Source organism: Chelonia mydas, chromosome 3 (assembly GCF_015237465.2).
Source record: "Chelonia mydas isolate rCheMyd1 chromosome 3, rCheMyd1.pri.v2, whole genome shotgun sequence".
Lineage (NCBI taxonomy): Eukaryota > Metazoa > Chordata > Testudines > Cheloniidae > Chelonia > Chelonia mydas.
In genome coordinates this window covers 117,536,133-117,554,020 of record NC_057851.1, presented here as the reverse complement: position 1 = coordinate 117,554,020, position 17,888 = coordinate 117,536,133, and the positions used below count along the sequence as shown (strand labels likewise).

The window sequence follows — 17,888 nt, the reverse complement described above, 5'->3', positions numbered from 1 at the left end:
AACTTTGTGATTCTCTAATCCAAGTATGCCCATAAACACAAAATTGAAACTGAGATTGCATCTAAGGAACAGCATCTGACTCATGAAGGTAACCCATTAAAATGCCCCTTCTGAATGAGATCTTGTTATAAGAAGGTATCTGTGACAGGCAGGCTAATCACTCTGACTTGTTTGTTTATTGCTTTTATTTGTTTGTTTTGTTTTTTCTGTGCTCGTTTATCAAAGTAAAATTCACCTTTAAAGCACTGCTTTTTATTGTTCATTACAGATGCAATTGTGCTTCACCAGGGTCCAGTCATTGAGGATTGCTTTCGAGGCACTGGCCTGAGTTACCGTGGCACAGCTTCGTTGACTGTCTCAGGAAAGAAATGCCAAGCATGGAGATCAATGTCTCCGCACAAGCACACAAGAACCCCAGAGGCATATCCAAATGCGTATGTTTACTTCGACTACTATCACAAAATCAGTGTAGGGATTGTCCAGAAATCTATTAATTGTGCCATTCACGTAAAGGGACACTGTCAAGTTAAAATTCACATTGCAAACAAATTTCTTTACCAATTTACTAAGAGTGCCTTGAGAGATAGAATTTTAAAATCCAATTCAGTTGTTGTTATTTTAGGTCTTTGTTTAATTGTTTTAGTTTCTCCCACTTGGACAATGAAAATCAGCTAAACCAGCTTCACTTTCAGGATCTTAATACTGCAGTGGTTTCAAACACTGCAAGAGGATGTATTTCATTTAAAATAACATCTTTCATTATTATTTGGTAAACCAATGAAACATTTATATTGGTCTAAGATTTTTAAAAAGCTTGTTTTCACAAAATTTAAATTCTGGGCTAAATGTAAGTACTGTATAGTGTCTTTTAAAATTGCTCTTAAAGAAATTAAGAGTTGTCATAAATATTCCAAGAATCAGACTTATGGCCAAATTCTGCCATCAGATCCACACTGTAGGTCATAGAAATATGCACTGTGTTATGTATTTGAGAATCTGACAGCTGCCTTTAAACCTGCTCCAGAACAGAGTATGGGAGAATCTAAGAAAATGGAAATTACTTATATGGACACAAATAACGTTGCAATACATACTGCTCAGGAATATGTATAGTATTGCTAAGTTGTATGTATTTTGTGACTGCTGTAGTCATAATTAGGAGATGGGGGTTGGGAATATTATATACAGTGCTTAACTACCCTGACAGTTAAGAAGTTTTGCCTAATGTTCAGCTTAAACCTCCCTTGCTACAATTTAAGCCCCTTGCTTCTTGTCCTATCCTCAGCAGTTAAGAAGAACAATTTATCTCCTTCTTCCTTGCAACAACCTTTTATGTACTTGAAAACTGATATGTCCCCTCTCAGGCTTCTCGTCTCCAGACTAAACAAACCCAGTTTTTTCATTCTTCCCTCATAGATCATGTTTTCTAGACCTTTAATCATTTTTGTTGCTCTTCTCTGGACTTTCTCCAATTTGTCCACATCTTTCCTGAAATGTGGCACCCAGAACTGGACACACTACTCCAATTGAGGTCTAATCAATGTGGAGTAGAACAGAACAATTACTTATCGTGTCTTGCTTATAACACTCCTGCTAGTACATCCCAGAATGATGTTTGCTTTTTTTTGCAACAGCGTTACACTGGTGACTCATATTTAGCTTGTGATCCACTATGGCCCCTACATCCCTTTCTGCAGTACTCCTTCCTAGGCAGTCATTTCCCATTTTGTATGTGTGCAACTGATTGTTCCTTCCTAAGTGGAGTACTTTGCATTTGTCCTTATTGAATTTCTTCCTATTTGCTTCAGATCATTTCTCCAGTTTATCCAAATCATTTTGAATTTTAATCCTGTCCTCCAAAGCACTAGCAAACCCCTCCCAGCTTGGTCTCATCCACAAATGTTATAAGTGTACTCTCTATGCCATTATCTAAACCATTGATAAAAATATTGAACAGAACTGGATCCAGAACTGATTCCTGTGGGACCCCACTTGATATGCCCTTCCAACTTAACTGTGAACCACTGATAACTACTCTCTGGGAACAGTTATATATTATATTAGCCTTTTTTACAACTACATCATATTGTTGTCTCATATTCAGTTTGTGATCCATCACCCCCAAACCTTTTCAGTAGAACTACCACCTAGCCAGTTATTCCCCATTTTGTAGTTGTGCATTTTTCCTTCCTAAATGAAGTACTTTGCACTTGTTTTTATTGAATTTCATCTTGTTGATTTCAGACAAATTCTCTAATTTGTCAAGGTCATTTTGGATTCGAATCCTGTCCTTCAAAGTGCTTGTAAAACCCTCCCAGTTTAGCTTCATCTGCAGATTTTATAAGCATATTCTCCACTCCATTATCCAAGTTATTAATTAAAATATTGTGTAGTACCAGACCCAAGACTGATCCCTGTAGGACCCCACTAGATATTCTCTCCCAGTTTCATAGCAAACCATTGAGTAGCAAACCTACTCATTCAGTAGGGTCTCTCAACCAGTTGTGCATCCATCTTATCATAATTTTATTTAGACCTTATTTCCCTAATTTGCTTATGAGAATGTCCTATGGGACTGTGTCTAAAGACTTATTAAAATAATATATCACATCTACTGCTCCCCCCACACATACCTACCAGTTCTCTAAGTTTGCTTTTTTCTAAGTCCTTTGTTCTTTTTCTGCTTCTCACTCCTTTCCTTCCCTATAATCATGAGATCTATCGCTTCATGGTCACTTTCACCCAAATTGCCTTCTGCCTTCAGATTCACTATCAATTCCTCCCTGTTGGTCAGAATCAAATCTAAAATGTCTGTTCCTATGGTTACTTCCTTCACTTTTTGAAATAAAAGGTTGTCCCTGATACATTCCAAGAACTTACTAAAAATTTTGTATTCTGCCATATTACTTTTCCAACAGATGCCCGGGTAATTAAAGGCCCCATTACTACCAGTTCTTGTGTTTTGGACATTTCTGTTTTTTGTTCTAGAAATGCCTCATCCACCTCCTTTTCCTGATTAAGTGGACTGTAGTAGACCCCTGCCATGACATCACCCTTATTTTTCCCCTTTTATCTTTACCCAGAGACTTTCAACTGGTCTGGCTCTTACTTTCATCTGTACCTCAGAACCAGTGTATATATTATGGATGTATAATGCAACCCCTCCTCCCTTTTTATTTTGGCTTCCCTTCTTGAATAAGCTATACCCCTCTATACAAATATTCCAGTCATGAGACTTGTGCCACAAAATCTCTGTGTTGCCAGTTAAGTAATAATTTACTTTATGTACTAACACTTCAGTTATTCTGTTTATTCCCCATACTCCTTGCATTTGCGTATAGGCATTTAAAAATATGCTGGTCTCTCTTATGCATAGTAAATAAATAACGAGGAAACCCATCTTGGATTGACAAACTGGAATGAGGGGTGGTGGGATCAATGTAAATAGCTACTCAGTGGCCTTCTTAACACTCACTTCTGCCTTCTTTAGTCTGTCCAAAATACAGAAGCTTAAATAATCATCCTGTCACAGCTCTCTAACCATGTTGTTGTCTTCTCAAGGCCTTTCCTGGAGTCCCTGTCTCTTTCAACGTAACTCCTAGCTGAAACCCTGCTTATATGTCATCTCATTTGTTGCAACCACCTTGTCGTCTGCACCTTGACCAACTGGCTGCTCCTTTTGCCTCCTCCTCCAAGTCTGGCCTCTTGTGCCATTTTTCATGCTGCTGCCTGTGCCTGGAAATGCACCCTTTTTTCCTGTGTGCCACGCATCTCCCTTCTCCACTTTTAAATATCTGCTCAATATCCACTTCTGTGGCCTTACTTTCCGCAGTGTCCTCCATTCCTCTGCTCTAATAAATGGGTTAGTCTCTAAGGTGCCACAAGTCCTCCTTTTCTCCACTCCTCTGCTATCTGCTTCTCCTCTCTTGCCGCACCTCAGTCTCTGATTAAATGTACCAGTATTTATATGACGAGCAAACGACATATTATATGGCCCACATTCTTTTCATCAAACCTTCATCCCTCTTTTCCATATCCATTTCATCCTCCTTCATGTTCTTTTATGTGTCTCTATTTTATGCCCCAGCATTGCAAACCCATATGCATGGGAGTTGTCCCAATAAATTCAGTGGGACTATTCTTACACATGAAGTTATTCACATGCAAAAGTGTTTGCTGAGCCTTAGACCATAAGAACTTAGAGGGAAGGGCCTGGTATTTTCTTAATTTTTATTTTAAAAAACCCTTCATTTTGATTTCTAAAAGCAATCCCGCCCATCCTCCCCCCCCCCCATCCCGCCACCAAAAGCTCTGGATCTGTTTGAATATTTATTAATACATAATTGCTAAGGCCCTACTTGAATTGCAGGATGATTGTCAAAAAGTTGTGGCAGAGTTGCAGGCAAGCCGTGGAAAAATTGCAGACTAGTAATTATGGACCTTATTAGTCGTGGTAATAAAGTCCATTATTTCTTTTCTGTGATTTTCCACTGTCAGCCACCCGGAGCTGAGAGCAGGGGGCCCACGGCTGAGTGTGGGCTGGGGCAGCCAGGGCTCCTGTTGTCAGCGCCACGCATGGTGGGGCTCCTGCTGTCAAAATTGCGGTGGAAGCCTAATACTGTGAAATCCACATTTTCTACAATATCGCCCGTTAAGTAGGGCCTTAATAATTGCATATTTTTCTACTATTGTATACAGTTATTTGTCTTTTATTAAAAATAATATTATGACACCAGTCATTACTCAGCAAATCATGATATTGGTATAGCTTTGGCTTAAATTCTGCAAATGTTGTTTTATGTTTCCTCATGCATAAAAAGGGATCATGTTACCAGTTATGATGTCAATATGAACTTCAGCCCTCTGCTGATATAATAGCCATAAAGGATGTTTTCTTTTCACATGGTGGCAATAGAATTTCTGCTATCTATGTTAAATAAATATATTGTGACAAAATGGCCAATGTTGGTATCGTAGGTCCCATGCTTTTCTTGGCAGGGGGCTAAGACGCTACCCCTTGCCCCTGCTCTTGGGGCACCAAGGGCCCTGTTGGTGGCCCAGGAAGGTGGTAGAGGAGGGAAGCGGGGGCGGGGTCTGGGTTTGCTCCTCACTCTGAGCCCCAGCCCTTGTCAATCCCTGCAGGTTTCTTACCCTTTTCCCCCTTGGGTAGGGTTACCCTCCATCCTTGACGCTGGGGGAGGGAGTCTTCCTGCCATGCTGAGGCAGGGTCTCCCTTCCTTCAGTTCGCTAGTCTTTCAAATCTCAGCAACACACCTCCAAACTCCAGTCCTCTCTCCTTCCTCACACCCCCTGACTGCCTGAAGCAGGGGGGTTTATTAGGTTCCTGACAGGGCCTGAATTTACTACAGGTGCTCCAATTAACCTGTAGCAACCCTCCCTAGTCTACAGGGAACCATGCCTTAATTAGCCTAGAGCTTATATATTTCCCCTCTCCCACTGCTCCCTGGCCCTGCTGTACCACAATACGCAATTTCTTTAGTGCCTACATGCATACCGTGTTTTTATAGGAGGTTCCCGTAAACTCTTTCAGTGCTGTAGCATGAATAAGAACACACTATGTTTACATTTGTAGGGACTTGAAGCAGAACTATTGCAGAAACCCAGATGGTGATAGAAGCCCCTGGTGTTACACCATTGATCCTACTGTGAGATGGGAATACTGCAATCTGAGGCGGTGTGGCAATGTACAATTGTCTTTACCAAAGCCCCCTCGGACAACGATGGCATCAACCCTTCATACAACGACACCCACCCAAACAGGTAACCAGCAAAATATAATCATTATGTAAAAGACCTATAGCATTTAATATGGCTTCCATCCATCAGAATGCTTAAGTACGTACTTAACTTTAAGCATGTGAACAGTCCCATTGAAGCCAACGCTTAACAACTTGCAGCATCAAGCCTTTACGCATTGGTGCTTCAGACACGTGCCTGAGGCCCTGGCTCCTAGATTCATGTGAGGTCATCTGTATCTAACCTTTTCTTTAAAAAATATTCTAACACTAATGGCTGCCAGGAAAAGGTTACACTGGGGCCACATCTTGAAGTGATGCATGATGTCTGTGTAAGTTTTCAGAGAGCCTGAAACTGTTGCTCAGAAGTTGGAACTGCCCCATTCATCTTCATTAATTGTTAACTCTGAAACCTGCAGCTCTGCTGAGAAAGCCCCGGTGACACCAACCAAGCAAGGAACTTGGTGTAATGGGAGCTTTTTCAATTGTTTTTTCCCAATCCGATTGTAGAAGATATTTAGCCTGACGTTTTATGAAATAAAATTGGAATTTCATAAAATTGCTCTAAATTCACACGTTTTGTGAATTCCCAACACACATTTTGACAAAAAACAAACAACATTTTCATTATCAGTATTTTGCCCATCTCCAGCAATAATCCTAGCCTACGCTATCTTATACATTCTTATACCATCCTGCTAGTTTATTTTTCTGCTACACCACAGGGCATGTAAGTACCAAAAGTACATAACCTCTGAATTTGGCCCAGTGATACACAGCAAAGAATCACCCTCTTGTTTTCTCTCCTGGTTGCAGACTGTGTAGTTGGCAACGGTAAAGACTATCGTGGCACAATAACAACCACCGCAAGTGGCAAGACTTGTCAAGAATGGAGTTCTCAGAAACCTCACAGCCATGAGTATTTCACGCCAGTGACTCATCCCCGGGCAGGGCTGGAGAAAAACGTAAGCAGCAGTTCTGACAATACTTCCTGCCATTGAGCAGTCATTCTTTCCGCTCTGCCATGTTTGTGGAACACTGAAGAACTCTTCTTACTTTACTTTACTTTTCTCAGGACAAACTATGAACCTGATCATGTAAATCTCTTATTCAAGTGAACATCTCTGCAGGTAGCCTCCCCTGCTGGAAGGAGCAGTTTGTGGTAGCAGCAGCAGCAGGGACAGAAGGGGAGGACACAAGATTGGCTCCAGGCTTCTCCAGCCACAGCACACTCCTCAAACACCCCTCTAGACAGCATCTATGACCCATCCCAGGACACAGATACTCTCCTACCCCAGCGCGCCTCTAGCTACCCTGACACTCCCCCCGTACCCAACAGCTGCTGAGTTTTGTGTGGTTCCATATCCTACCCCTGCCATGGCTTGAGGCAGGGTGTGTGTGGGACATGGGGTGCACTCTTAGCATCACCAATTCCCTCAATGTCATCCTCAGTAATGTGGTTTTGGCCTCCGCTGGAACCAGACCCCCAATGATGTGAGAAACTCCAGCCTCCAAACCCCACTGGGGAATAAACTCCCTCTGATTGGCTGCCTGCCCCACTTCCCTGCCTCCTGTGGTAGAGCAGGGCTGTGCTATCCCTTCCCATAGGAACTGAGGAAAGTTTTGGGGTAAACCAAGAGGACAAAGGGAGTAGCTGACACCATTTTCACAGGAGGAGAGAGCAGAAAAAGCCCAGCAGAGCTCAGGATGGCTCTGCTCCCTCCTCCTCCTCCCATCCTGGGAGCAATGGGTTCATCTGCTCTCTCCCTCCCCCTTCCCCTCTGCACCCTTCAACACCTCATATGGGAAGGGGGGGATGAAGAACCTGTGGAGCTGCAGGAGAAGCAGAGGTGCTCTGAGATGTGAGGGGGCGATGTGGGGGGCTGGGGGTGCATAATTTATTGGGCTTTGGGCAGATGTGGGGCTGTATGGCAGCAAAACTGATGGGATTAGGAGGTGCCTAAGTAATTGCTGAGCTGGTGGGGTAGAGAGTTAGAATGTTGGCGTCCAGGAAGAAGCTGCTTCAGGGTGTAGAGATTCCAGCCTGAGGGAGCTCCTGCAGCTGGGACCAGCTCACTGTGCTCTGCACATTTGGGGCTGCCTATAAATTACGTAACACGTTGTTTGGAGATTTTTTCAAGACCCACAACCCCATTACATAACACATTAGAGGACCAACCCATCCTCTAATGTGTTATGTAATTTATGGACAGCCCCTGTGGGAGAGCTGGCAACATTTTAACTGGCACATATCCAGGGGGAAGTTCAGAATTCAAAAGAAACACTGACAACAATATCTTTTAAAAGAAATCTCCTGATTTTGGAACTTTTGGAGATGGAATTCTGCACTCTCGTTCATCCATGAGAAATGATGCACCTGGAGAAACCCAAATCTTGGCAGCTTTGATAGTCCCCTTGACATTAATGGATCTGCAAGTACCAGTAAAGTCTACTTGCATGAGTACACTTTTGCAGGATCAGGCCCTGTTTGTTTGTTTTTGTTATGTTTGTAATCTACAACAGAAGTGCTTTTCTTTCATGAACTAAAATTAGGGCGTATTTATCAGAACTGTCCTTTGCATTTGAGTGGGGGTTGATTTTGGGAAAGGTTAACGGATGCATCCAAACATAATTCACTAATTTGATATAAAATGTGTATTCCTCAGAGAGGGAATCACATGGGCTATGCTGTGGTCATTTCTTGGAGGAAGATTCATTGGAGGAAGATTCATTCCCCTTCCTACCACCTGCACAAATCCCCAGCACCTGGCCCAGAATTTCAGATTGAGCCCCGGGAGAAGGATTTGCCCCTAAGATGTGGCTAGGTGGCACAGCTGGTTAATGCACTAGGCTGAATTTGGGGCAAGAGCCTGTTTGACATAGTTCTTTTTTAAAACGATAAAATGCATTGAGATAAAATTCTGAGTGCAGATAAAATCAATTACATCTTACACCATAGCACCTTCATAGAATCATAGAATATCACGGTTGGGAGGGACCTCAGGAGATCATCTAGTCCAAGCCCCTGCTCAAAGCAGGACCAATCCCCAACTAAATCATCCCAGCCAGGGATTTCTCAAGCCTGATCTTAAAATTCTCTAAGGAAGGAGATTCCACAACCTCCCTACGTAACCCATTCCAGTGCTTTATCACCCTCCTAGTGAAAAAGTTTTTCCTAATATCCAACCTAAACCTTCCCCACTGCAACTTGAGACCATTACTCCTCCTTCTGTCCTCTGGTACCCCTGAGAACAGTCTAGATCCATCCTCTTTGGAACTCTCTTTTAGGTAGCTGAAAGCAGCTATCAAATCCCCCCTCATTCTTCTCTTCTGCAGACTAAACAATCCCAGTTCCCTCAGCCTCTCCTCATAAGTCATGTGCTCCAGCCCCCTAATAATTTTTGTTGCCCTCCGCTGGACTCTTTCCAATTTTTCCACATCCTTCTTGAAGTGTGGGGCCCAAAACTGGGCATAGTACTCCAGATGAGGCCTCACCAACGCCGAATAGAGGGGAATGATCACGTCCCTCGATCACCTGGCAATGCTCCTACTTATATTCCCCAAAATGCCGTTAGCCTTCTTGGCAACAAGGGCACACTGTTGACTCATATCCAGCTTCTCGTCCACTGTAACCCCTAGGTCCTTTTCTGCAGAACTGCTGCCTAGCCGCTCGGTCCCTAGTCAATAGCAGCGCGTGGGATTCTTCCGTCCTAAGTACAGGCTCTGCACTTGTCCTTGTTGAATCTCAACAGATTTCTTTTGGCCCAATCCTCTAATTTGTCTAGGGCCCTCTGTATCCTATCCTACCCTCCAGCATATCTGTTTAGTGTCATCTGCAAACTTGCTGAGGGTGCAATCCATGCCATCCTCCAGATCATTAATGAAGATATTGAACAAAACCGGCCTCAGGACTGACCCTTGGAGCACTCCTCTTGATACTGGCTGCCAGCTAGACATGGAGCCATTGATCGCTATCCGTTGAGCCTGACGATCTAGCCAGCTTTCTATCCACCTTATAGTCCCATTCATCCAGCCCATACTTCTTTAACTTGCTGGCAAGAATACTGTGGGAGACCGTATCAAAAACTTCGCTAAAGTCAGGGAATAACACGTCCACTGCTTTCCCCTCATCCACAGAGCCAGTTCTCTCATCATAGAAGGCAATTAGGTTAGTCAGGGATGACTTGCCCTTGGTGAATCCATGCTGATTGTTCCTGATCACTTTCCTCTCCTTTAAGTGCTTCAGAATTGATTCCTTGAGGACCTGCTCCATGATTTTTCCAGGGTCTGAGGTGAGGCTGACTGGCCTGTAGTTCCCAGGATCCTCCTCCTTCCCTTTTTTATAGATGGGCACTACATTAGCCTTTTTCCAGTCGTCCGGGACTTCCCCCGATCGCCATGAGTTTTCAAAGATAATGGCCAATGGCTCTGCAATCACATCCGCCAACTCCTTTAGCACCCTCAGATGCAGCGCATCCAGCCCCATGGACTTGTGCTCGTCCAGCTTTTCTAAATAGCCCTGAACCACTTCTTTCTCCACAGAGGGCTGGTCACCTCCTCCCCATACTGTGCTTCCCAGTGTAGTAGTCTTGGAGCTGACCCTGTTCATGAAGTCAGAGGCAAAAAAAAGCATTGAGTACATTCGCTTTTTCCACATCCTCTGTCACTAGGTTGTCTCCCTTATTCACTAAGGGGCCCACACTTTCCTTGACCTTCTTCTTGTTGTCCTCGTTGACCTTGTCTTCTTCTTCCCAGTAGGAAAGACCCTAGCTCCCACCCCACATCCAAAGCAATTCCCTCCCTCCTAAGTATTAACTCAGGGAAAAGCCTGTGTAAATAAACATATGCTAATGATATTGGTGGCCTCATCCTGTTCCACTGGGTATGTTTATTCACCAAAAAACCCACAAGAGAATTCAGCATATTTGGCAGTCTTCTCAGGGGGCAGCTCACAACTGAGACAAATGGTGGAGAGGGGAGGAAACATTTAGACATTTCTTAGCACTGCGGTATTTAAGCAGGTTGGGATTGATGTGCATTGGCAAGCTATGTAGGAGAAGCTTCCACTGTAGCTGCCTGGCCCCATGACATACGGGGTCCTTTGCAAACCTCAAAAAGATGCTCTTTGCCATCTCCTCAAGATCTTGAAAACAAAGTGGGCTTTGGCAATATGCTTAGCATTGGCTTAATCACTCTGATTGACTTCAGTGGGAACAGAGTTAGGCCAACACTGAGCGCTCTAGGAAAATCCCATCTTATGTTTGTTGTACTCTTGAGTCCATAGGATCAATCAGAGATTCAGGCTGGCTCTGCTACTTGTGGCTTGCCTGGCTGAAGAAAGTTGTATCAGTTTTATTTTCATGACATTTCACTAAATTCATCTAACAGTTTTGAGAAAAAGAAAACAAAGGATTTTATTGCAATGAGAATAAATGATTATCAACAAAACAGTGAAATATTGTCTGGGGGGAAAAATCCAACATTTAGTTTTATATTATTATAAAAGCATAAATCAATTGACTTTTTAATTCCCTTCTTAATATTCAGGGCTTTACTGTTTGTTTGTTCATTTCTGTATTTGTTACAGTATTGCAGGAATCCTGACGGAGATATTAATGGTCCTTGGTGCTATACGACAGACCCAAGGAAAGCCTGGGAATACTGTGAAATCACCGAGTGCCGTAATTATTCTTTAAAGAGTCTTGTCTCCCCCATTTATGCTTTTGAAAATGTTTTTATGACACTTGCAATGGGTAATTTTATTTTTCAATCTGAGTGGAAAAGACAGGCTTTAACAATAGCTTTATATTTCAAATTATAGCTCCATGTAACTGACAACAGCATCTGCTGGTAATAATCAGCTAAAGTTTAGGTAAAAAAGTTGGGTGTAATCTCTACAAGATTGTCTGATCCCGACAGAATATGCTGTTTGTCATTGCTGGAGGTGGTCAGCCAAAAACTGAAGCACCTGACATCACTAGTCACTCTTAAACATCTTCGGCAAACTCTGCACAGAGGTTCTTATTCATGGTTGTAACTAAACCCCAGCCCAGAGTATGGACCTGGTCCCAAGCCCATTGAATTGAATGGGAGTCTTCCAATTGGCTTCAGTGGGTTTTGGATCAGGCCCTAAATCTGCAGGTTGTTCTCAGTGCTGTTGGGTGGGACAGATGCAGGAGAAGGCTGAGCCAGAGATACGCTTACTTAGTGTATCTCTCTGGGATCCTCTGCTGGAGGGGTGCAGTCCGAGACATACAAATAAATCTGCCCTTCCCTGGCAAAATGCCCTTCATGCTAGCTGGGGAGTGAATCTGGCCCTAAATATTTAAGAGCAAAGCCCCTTAATTTGTTTACTTAAAAGGAAAGGCATTTGGGGGTCAATAAAGGGAAAGTGTTGAGGGGTGCATGCTTTACTCCAAGCTTTTTATTGAATTTAAAGAGCAAGGCTCATATTCTAGCTTCTGGGACACATGAACAGGAGCTGCATGCATGTGTCTGACAAAACTCATGCAGCGGGTGGGCTGTGACTGCTGCTTGCCACACTGATCATAATCATCTCACTCTAACCTTGTGCTCTCCACCCCCACGTTTGTTGTATCTACTGGTTGTCTTTTGTCTTACAGTTACATTGTAAGCTATTTGGGGTAGGGGCTGGCATTTTGTTATGTATGTACAGTGCCTAGTACAATGAGGTAGTGGCCGGTAGGCCATACTGCAATACAAATAAATAACCACAACAACAGTGACCTGAAATGAGACTATCCCCACTACATGCTTTCTAAAGATTTTATTTATTTATGTTGCAACGGTTAATCATTCATATCCAAAACACTGTGTGCAAATCAAAACCCTAGGACCCACTGAATGAAATAGGAGGTCTGAGTGCATATGGAAGTCAAGATGTAGCTCCAATTTTTTAGCTCTCTGGAAAAGGATTTTGAAAGTTCGGAAAAACATGAGCACTCTGGTTTGCCTGTAATGGCAAATATTACATGGACCACAAACATTTTTCCCAGAACAACTTATTTGAAACAGTAACTAATACAAGGTGGTTTTGAGAGATCTTGCCCTAAAAATAGCCAGACTAGCTGAAACCTTTAAAAAATTTAAATAAAGAATATGCAAATATGTGCTTACGCTGTGCCTAATGTGCACACAAAAGGGCTTGAAAATACCGCCTATGGCCAGGAGCTGGATTGCCTGTCAGTTAATTAATTAATTATGTGTTGTTGTACTATGGGAGCATCTAGAAGCCACGGCCCACTGTGTTAAGCACTGTACAAGCATAAAACAAAGAGACAATCCCTGCCCCCAAGAAATTATATAATTTCTCCACTCTGTATTTTTGTAAGATGGACACATGATGCTTGTCCTTTGATGAGTATCCCTGACCAAACCCCAGAACAGAGCAGGTAAGCAGAGTAAGGGATTCTGCAAGATACACACACCACAACTGTAAACCAACCCCACTGGCTTTATGTGGTGGGTCACTGTTGGGGTATACAAACTCCACACTAGAGAAGAAGGGGTTAAGGAGCTGCTCTGGGCCCAGGCGGCCTCACCCCACCCCACCTGCAAAGGCTGGAGGAGGAGGTTAAAGAGAGCAGCTGAGTGGCAGGCAGACAGTGGAAGTAAACTGCACTCCCAATGAGCTACTGTGGCCTGACCATTCCTGCAAAGAAAGGACTGGTGAAACTGTGAAGGTCAGAATCTTTATTTTTATTTTCAGTTCTTTACTTTACCCTGTGGGAAGAGAGGGTGCTGGTAGCAAGTGATCCAGGGAGACAGCCATAAGATGCCCACCATTACGCCCTCGATCGGACCCTGGTGGAGAGGATGGCCCTGGATTCCCCTAACACTTTTAAAGAGGGACAGCTCTGAAAGCTTTTGGCAGGAAACACAGAGGCAGTGACTGAACTTCATTTACCGTTGCTCCAGATTAGTTTAAATGCAGTCAGAAGATATGGCTTGTAGGGTTGCTGTACTCGGTCAGAGATGTAAGGGTACTTACTGAGGCAATTTGGGGAACGTGTTTTCTTTTTTTTCTTTTGTTCTTTTCCCCTTACTGTAATTTTAGCCCCATTTTGTTTCTGACTCGCTGATATCCAAATGGTACATCTGTAAACTCTTTGCCATGTAAATCAATGTATTGTCATCTTGAAAGCAATATTTTGGTCACAGACATTATTAACTGTTCCAGATAAGAATAACCTAACAAAGTTTATGCAGTTTTTGCTGTGTAATTGCTTCATAAAGAGTGACAAACCAGAGAAGGTGTAAAGATAACCTTCCTCTCCCCATTTATTTAAATATATTGTGGGTGGTATAACAGCTGCTTAAAAATTCTTCAGGTTGACTTCATTTCATTCTTTAGCTCCTCCCGAATATGAGTGTGGAAAAGCCAAGACCGCTCCAAAGCTGTGCCCTACAAGGATTGTGGGCGGGTGTGTTTCAAATCCACACTCTTGGCCCTGGCAAATCAGTCTCAGGACAAGGTATAACTATTCCACATTGCATTACAACTTAGAGAGCACCTCACTACATGGGGCACCTCAGCAACAACTTTACAGAAAGGACTTCACTCTTCATGTTTCTGTATGTGGAGCTGACGCCTTCTGGAGAGTAGTCTTGATCTCTCCCTAAAAATGCCCCCAAACTGAAATGCCTCTAAAATAAATCTTTTCAACAAAATATATTGCACAACATTTTTTCCTCTTGACAAGATTGTCCCAAGCTAGTAAATGTAATGTAGTTAACTAGAACCCCTCCCATTTTTGTCCTAAACATTTACATAGGGACGATTTGAACCACTCGTCCAAAATGTGCTTTAATTTTACTGACATAGGAAACAAATAATTCCCATTGAACGCAACGGGAGTTATTTGTATCCTGCCATGGGGATTTAGACCCGGGATGGAGCCAGCAATTTAAAATTTGTACAGATGGTTTTCTGTCCTCCTTGCTTATGTGGGATCCAGTCCTGTTTCCACTGGAGCCAATGGCAATACTTCCATTGACTTTGATCAGAGCTGTGTCAAAGCCATAATCTCCAGGACCTAACATTTTCAGTGTCATATTGGTTGTGGTTAGTTATAGAGATCTAGCAGTGCTAAGAAAAGGCCTGATGAAAATGCCCACAAAAATCTGCTGGTCACCATAAAAAATAATGTCTTCAAGACAATGAAAATTGTATACCTTGGCATCAGTGATATATGCCTACCTACTCACAGCTATGCAGCGTTGCAAGCTTTTGAAATTTGTCCAGTAGGACACCACAAAGCAAATGGTTAAGATTAGGGCTCTCAATTAATCACAGTTAACTCACGCGATTAACTCAAAAAAATTAATTGTGATTAAAAAAATTGATCATGACTAATTGCACTGTTAAACAATAGAATACCAACTGAAATTTATTAAATATTTTCAGATGTTTTTCTACATTTTCAAATATATTGATTTCTATTACAACACAGAATACAAAATGTATAGTGCTCACTTTATATTATTATTTTTATTACAAATATTTGCACTGTAAAAATGATAAAAGAAATAGTATTTTTCAATTCACCTCATACAAGTACTGTAGTGCAATCTCTTTATCATGAAAGTGCAACTTACAAATGTAGGGTTTTTTTTCTTCCATAACTGCTGTCAAAAACAAAACAATGTAAAACTTTAGAGCCTACAAGTCCACTCAGTCCTACTTCTTGTTCAGCCAATCGCTAAGACAAACAAGTCTGTTTACATTTACAGGAGATACTGCTGCCTGCTTCTTATTTACAATGTCACCTGAAAGTGAGAACAGGCATTCGCATGGCACTTTTATAGCTGGCGTTGAAAGGTATTTATGTGCTAGATATGCTAAACATTTGTATGCCCCGTCATGCTTCAGTCACCATTCCAGAGGACATGCTTCCATACGGATGATGCTCATTAAAAAATAATGCGCTAATTACATTTGTGACTGAACTCCTTGAGGGAAAATTGTATTTCTCCTGCTCTGTTTTACCCACATTCTGCATATATTTCATGTTATAGCAGTCTCGGATGATGACCCAGCACATGTTTGTTTTAAGAACACTTTCACAACAGATTTGACAAAACGCAAAGAAGATGCCAATGTGAGATTTCTAAAAATAGCTGCAGCACTTGACCCAAGGTTTAAGAATCAGAAATGTGGTCTAAAATCTGAGAGGGACAAGGTGTGGAACATGTTTGCAGAAGTCTTAAAAGGGCAAAACTCAGATGCGGAAACTACAGAACCTGAACCACCAAAAAAGAAAATCAACCTTCTGCTGGTGGCATTTGACTCAGATGATGAAACTAAACATGCATCAGTCCGCTCTGCTTTGGATCATTATCGAGCAGAACCCATTATCAGTTTGGACACATGTCCTATGGAATGGTCGTTGAAGATGAAGAGACATATGAATCTTTAGCGCATCTGGCATGTAAATATCTTGCAATGCCTGCTACAAGAGTGCCATGCAAATGCTGGTTCTCACTTTCAGGTGACATTGTAAACAAGAAGCAGGCAGCATTATCTCCTGCAAATTGTAACCAAGTTTGTTTTTCTGAGTGATTGTCTGAAGCAGGACTGAGTGGACTTGTAGGCTCTAAAGTTTTACATTGTTTTATTTTTCAATGCAGTTATTTTGTGTACATAATTCTACATTTGTAAGTTCAACTTTCATGATAGAGAGATTTCACTACAATACTTGTATGACATGAATTGAAAAATACTATTTCTTTTGTTTTTTTACAGTGCAAATATTTGTAATAAAAAATAAATATAAAGTAAGCAATATACACTTTGTATTCTATGTTGTAACTGAAATCAATATATTTGAAAATGTAGAAAATATCCAAAAATATTTAAATAAATGGTATTCCATTATTGTTTAACAACACGATTAATCATGCAATCAATCTTTTTAATCACATGGTTAATAGCGATGAATTTTTTTAATCACTTGACAGCCCTAGTTAAGATATGTCATAATATTGATTATACTTCTGAACACAGAACCCTCCTGTTGAAATTGGGACAATCTTTCAAAATTCAAGATAGGTGTCAACTATCTTTTCTCATGTTTTGAGCCAACCAAACCTCAGCCCTTGATGAAAATCAGTATTTTCTTTCTCATGATCTGTAGAATAAAATCTGGGAATCCTAAAAGCTCCTGAATAAGTGAAGTTGATAGTTGACTAGTAGTCCTCACTGTGCATTGCTGTGATAGTGGAGAATTAACTTCACATTCTCAAACTAATCTCATGCCTTTCCTCTCTATTCCAGTTTCAACATGCACTTTTGTGGTGGCACTCTGATAGCCCCACAGTGGGTTCTTACCGCCAAACACTGCTTAGACAGGTAAGTGTCTATTGTAGCCTGCTGCAGATATTTCCTACAACTGGAGCGGCATATCAAAGAGGGAAAAAAGTGTGCTTGGCAAAGTGTTTCTTTGATCTGTCTGAACCAGAAGCTGGTTTTTGCCAGAAGCTGGGAATGAGCGACAGGAGATGGATCACTTGATGATTACCTGTTCTGTTCATTCCCTCTGGGGCACCTGGCATTGGCCACCATCGGAAGACAGGATATGGGTTAGATGGACCTTTGGTCTGATCAGTAGGGCCATTCTTATGTTCTTATACTCTTAACCAGCCAATGTTTCACCTACATGATGGCTCTTAGAGTGGTTAACTACTCTGTTACTTCTCATCCCCAAGCTCAGTTCATTCAAGTTAGAGCAGAGAGAAAGAGATAGGGTAACAGTGAGGATCCTTACTGAATAATGAACCTGTTCATATCTGTAAGGGCAGCACAGTCAGGCCCTGATTTTGTGCTTGTGTAATAAGCAAGAGAGATGCTCAGATATCTCAAGAGAGCAACTTACCATCTTGAGGAGTCACCCAGCTATATGAACCTGACACACTGATGGCTGAAAAGAAAGCTTCATGTCATAATAAATGTTAGTGGGATGCTTGGCGAGACCTTAATAAGCAAAACTCTGCATCCAAAACAGAGTATCTAGTCATCTGACTTCATGGTTGCTGTAGCTATAAGAATTACAGCATTTGCAGTTTTATTGTTGTATTCAAACTGTGACGTAGATCAGTGCTACTCAAAGTGGT

General features: G+C 41.9%; 1 protein-coding gene across 1 annotated transcript in view; it reads left to right on the top strand.

Moving 5' to 3' along the window:
* The window catches only part of PLG (plasminogen), a 68,742-nt gene that overhangs the window by 39,471 nt on the left and 11,383 nt on the right, over positions 1-17,888 (top strand). The window contains exons 10-15 of the mRNA XM_043544295.1: positions 269-434; positions 5,594-5,781; positions 6,573-6,721; positions 11,344-11,437; positions 14,131-14,251; positions 17,053-17,127. Coding sequence (XP_043400230.1) covers positions 269-434; positions 5,594-5,781; positions 6,573-6,721; positions 11,344-11,437; positions 14,131-14,251; positions 17,053-17,127 — 793 coding nt within the window. The remainder of the gene's footprint in view (positions 1-268; positions 435-5,593; positions 5,782-6,572; positions 6,722-11,343; positions 11,438-14,130; positions 14,252-17,052; positions 17,128-17,888) is intronic.